General features: G+C 36.0%; 1 protein-coding gene across 1 annotated transcript; it reads right to left on the bottom strand.

Annotated features, from left to right (window-relative positions):
• Positions 1 to 305: 305 nt before the first annotated feature.
• On the bottom strand, positions 306 to 1,933 carry LOC149487170 (uncharacterized). Its single transcript, XM_089697446.1, has 2 exons — positions 1,784 to 1,933; positions 306 to 1,355 (listed from the first exon to the last, which is right to left on the bottom strand). The coding sequence occupies exons 1-2, from the start codon at positions 1,856 to 1,858 to the stop codon at positions 702 to 704; spliced, it is 729 nt and encodes a 242-aa protein (XP_089553572.1). The 5' UTR covers positions 1,859 to 1,933; the 3' UTR covers positions 306 to 701.
• Between the last annotated feature and the right edge of the window lie 677 nt (positions 1,934 to 2,610).

The following is a 2,610-nucleotide window of genomic DNA, read 5'->3' as shown; positions in this document are numbered from 1 at the left end:
CATACCTAATAATGATGTTCCGTTCGATAACTATTGTTTATGTGTAAACATTGAGAAATGAAATAGACTTGCAGCAAGATAAGATCGAAGTGTAACGATACGATTCCTGCATTATGTAATTACCTGGATTTATATTGTGAAGACCAGCGAGCCGTTAACGTAATAAGCCTTTGTATTACGGTCTATATAATTTTATGAACACAAACATGCCGGCAGTTTTATTGCATTATGCAAATTGCCTTTGCCGTTGAGAGTAATTATTTAAATGCTTTCATTTGGGAACATTAAATAATATACAAAGTAAATAAATATTCAACATTTTATTAATAGGTATATCACAAGTTCACTGGGACACGACATCAGCCCATAGTCATACTATTCTCGATATTCAAGCATATTCACACTACATTCAAATATAAGTGAAAGCGACGTTAGCACGTTTTCGATCATTCAGATTCATTCACATATAATTTATATTGCCAAAATAAGGTGCAGCATCGTTGTGCACTAAAAAAATTAAATCATTAAACCTACGTCAGGTACGTTTGATACAAAAGACGCAAAAGCCTCAGCTCGAAATCAGCCAAACTTATCATAATAATAATACCAACAGGCAAGATAACAAATATTAAATAATCGAGTTCTATGTGGTATGTTCACATTGTATGCCCAAAATTATTAAAGTATATTTTTTTTAAGTTTTAATAGTGGCCGTAATTGTGACCTTCTTCGCTCCCGCCGAGGCCTTGCGATTGTTCTCCGTAATAATGTCCCTGAATTTCGGGTTGATGCGATTCAGCGTATGCTTTTAAGCCTTCGCCGCTCTCATAACCACCAGCGAACTGTTCGTAGCCACCGTGTTGGTATCCTCCGTGTTCAATGCCTTGGGAGACGCCGCCGTGCTCTAATCCACCAGAAATTCCCTCATGTTCCAAACCTCCAGAGAGACCACCATGCTCAAGACCTCCGTGCTCAAAACCCGCATGCTCCAAACCACCTTGCTCGAAGCCTCCGTGACCGAGACCAACATGATGGTCGGTATTCAGCCTGTGGTCTTCCAGCACTAAGCCATGACCATGTGCGTGCTGGGTTTCAGGGTGAATTTGCTTCAAGTTTGATTCGCTCTGTCCCTTTTCAAGCGGGTGCTTCAAGAGATGGCTGTGTTCCTTCTTGATGTATACTGGGACTGGATGGAAATGTTCGAATTTGATTGACTGATGTGACTTAGCGTGTTCGTGTTGGATCTGATGATGATGCCCTGACTCAGAGATAAGCGCTTGATGATCGATTTGTGGGGCCTCTTCGTGGATGAAACCAGGGTAAGCTGCCGCCACAGCAAATAGTCCAAGGAAGATCTGAAAATATATAAGAATTTTTTTAATTTTGTAAAAATACATCGACTGTCTTATAGTTTATCCAAGATCAAATATGTGTTGTGCAAAAACGGTTGAATTTAGATCTATGACGGAAGTTTCTTAATTGCTTCATGTAATTTGATATCGTCAATAGACGATGAAACGAGTTTCACTAAGAGATAGCGTGAGGAACCCTGACAGTGTCTTAAGTAACGAGAAAGGCTTCCTGTAACACTTGCTTATAATTTGTAGCAATTTATCAGGAAGAAAAAAATAGTGGCGCTTCATCGAATTCATGTTCAATGTAGGTAAATCACTGTTCTATATAATTGATGAAATTAAATTAAACACTAGTTAGATTTTATTTGATGATAATTAGGAAGCACTTTTTTATGTAATAACACAATCACAAAACACAAGTTACGCACATGGTACTTCATTTTGGTAAGTCTACTGGTCTCTGCAAGAGGGTGGTAGATAATGTTAGCAATTGCTATTTGCATCGCTTATATACTCGTTTCACTCAAGTGCGGGCGTGTGAGTGCTCTGCTTACTGTTACGTGTACGATCAGTACACATTGGCAAGCTGATCGCGTCTTAAGAACAATAGATAGAAACTAATAGGAATTAAAATTACAAGTAAAAAAGTAATTGAAAAGTTCATGAAAGAGAAGTCGCAACAAATGCATCTAAATGTTAGATATCACTGGATTTTAAATGAATACAATAAGTATTGATTTGGTTACAAGATTCATAAAATTTGTGATATAAATTAAACAATGTGTGAAATTATATATTACATCATATATGTATTGGATTACAGCTCTCTTTGTAGCTAGGAAGCCACAAGATTCTCATAAGGACTATAAAATGTTGTCCCAGTCTAATAAGATATATGATTATAACTTTCATTTACCTTAAAAGTAAAACATCATTAATTATGAAAATGACAGACACCAAATTACTTGAGAAAAATGTTGATGTTGATATCGTAACAGCAGGTACATTTGTAGATATAATTGTATCTTCGGTTTACCCTGCTTAATTCATGATGCATAAAACACAGTTGACAGATATATACGTACATACATAAAATTAATAATTGTACTGGACACAGATGAAAGTAAGTAGTTTCAAGCAAATTTTTATATTAAATTGTTTTTTATTCTTACTCTCATAAGTATTTCACCTGTTTCGACAAATCATTTACGATAGCTGAAACAAAGAAACTATAGTCAAAGTAAGCACGTAGTTC

Source organism: Colias philodice, chromosome 7 (assembly GCF_061535455.1).
Source record: "Colias philodice isolate Cphi_HAF_F1 chromosome 7, ilColPhil1 Martin Lab GWU primary, whole genome shotgun sequence".
Classification (NCBI taxonomy): Eukaryota; Metazoa; Arthropoda; class Insecta; order Lepidoptera; family Pieridae; genus Colias; species Colias philodice.
This window is presented reverse-complemented; position numbering and strand designations above follow the sequence as displayed.

Excerpts from the sequence above, each read along its gene's own strand:
- LOC149487170 (XM_089697446.1), bottom strand. The coding sequence starts at position 1,858 with ATGCAAATAGCAATTGCTAACATTATCTACCACCCTCTTGCAGAGACC. Across the intron at positions 1,356-1,783 it reads TTACCAAAATGAAGTACCAT|ATCTTCCTTGGACTATTTGC; the intron begins GTGCGTAACTTG and ends ATATATTTTCAG.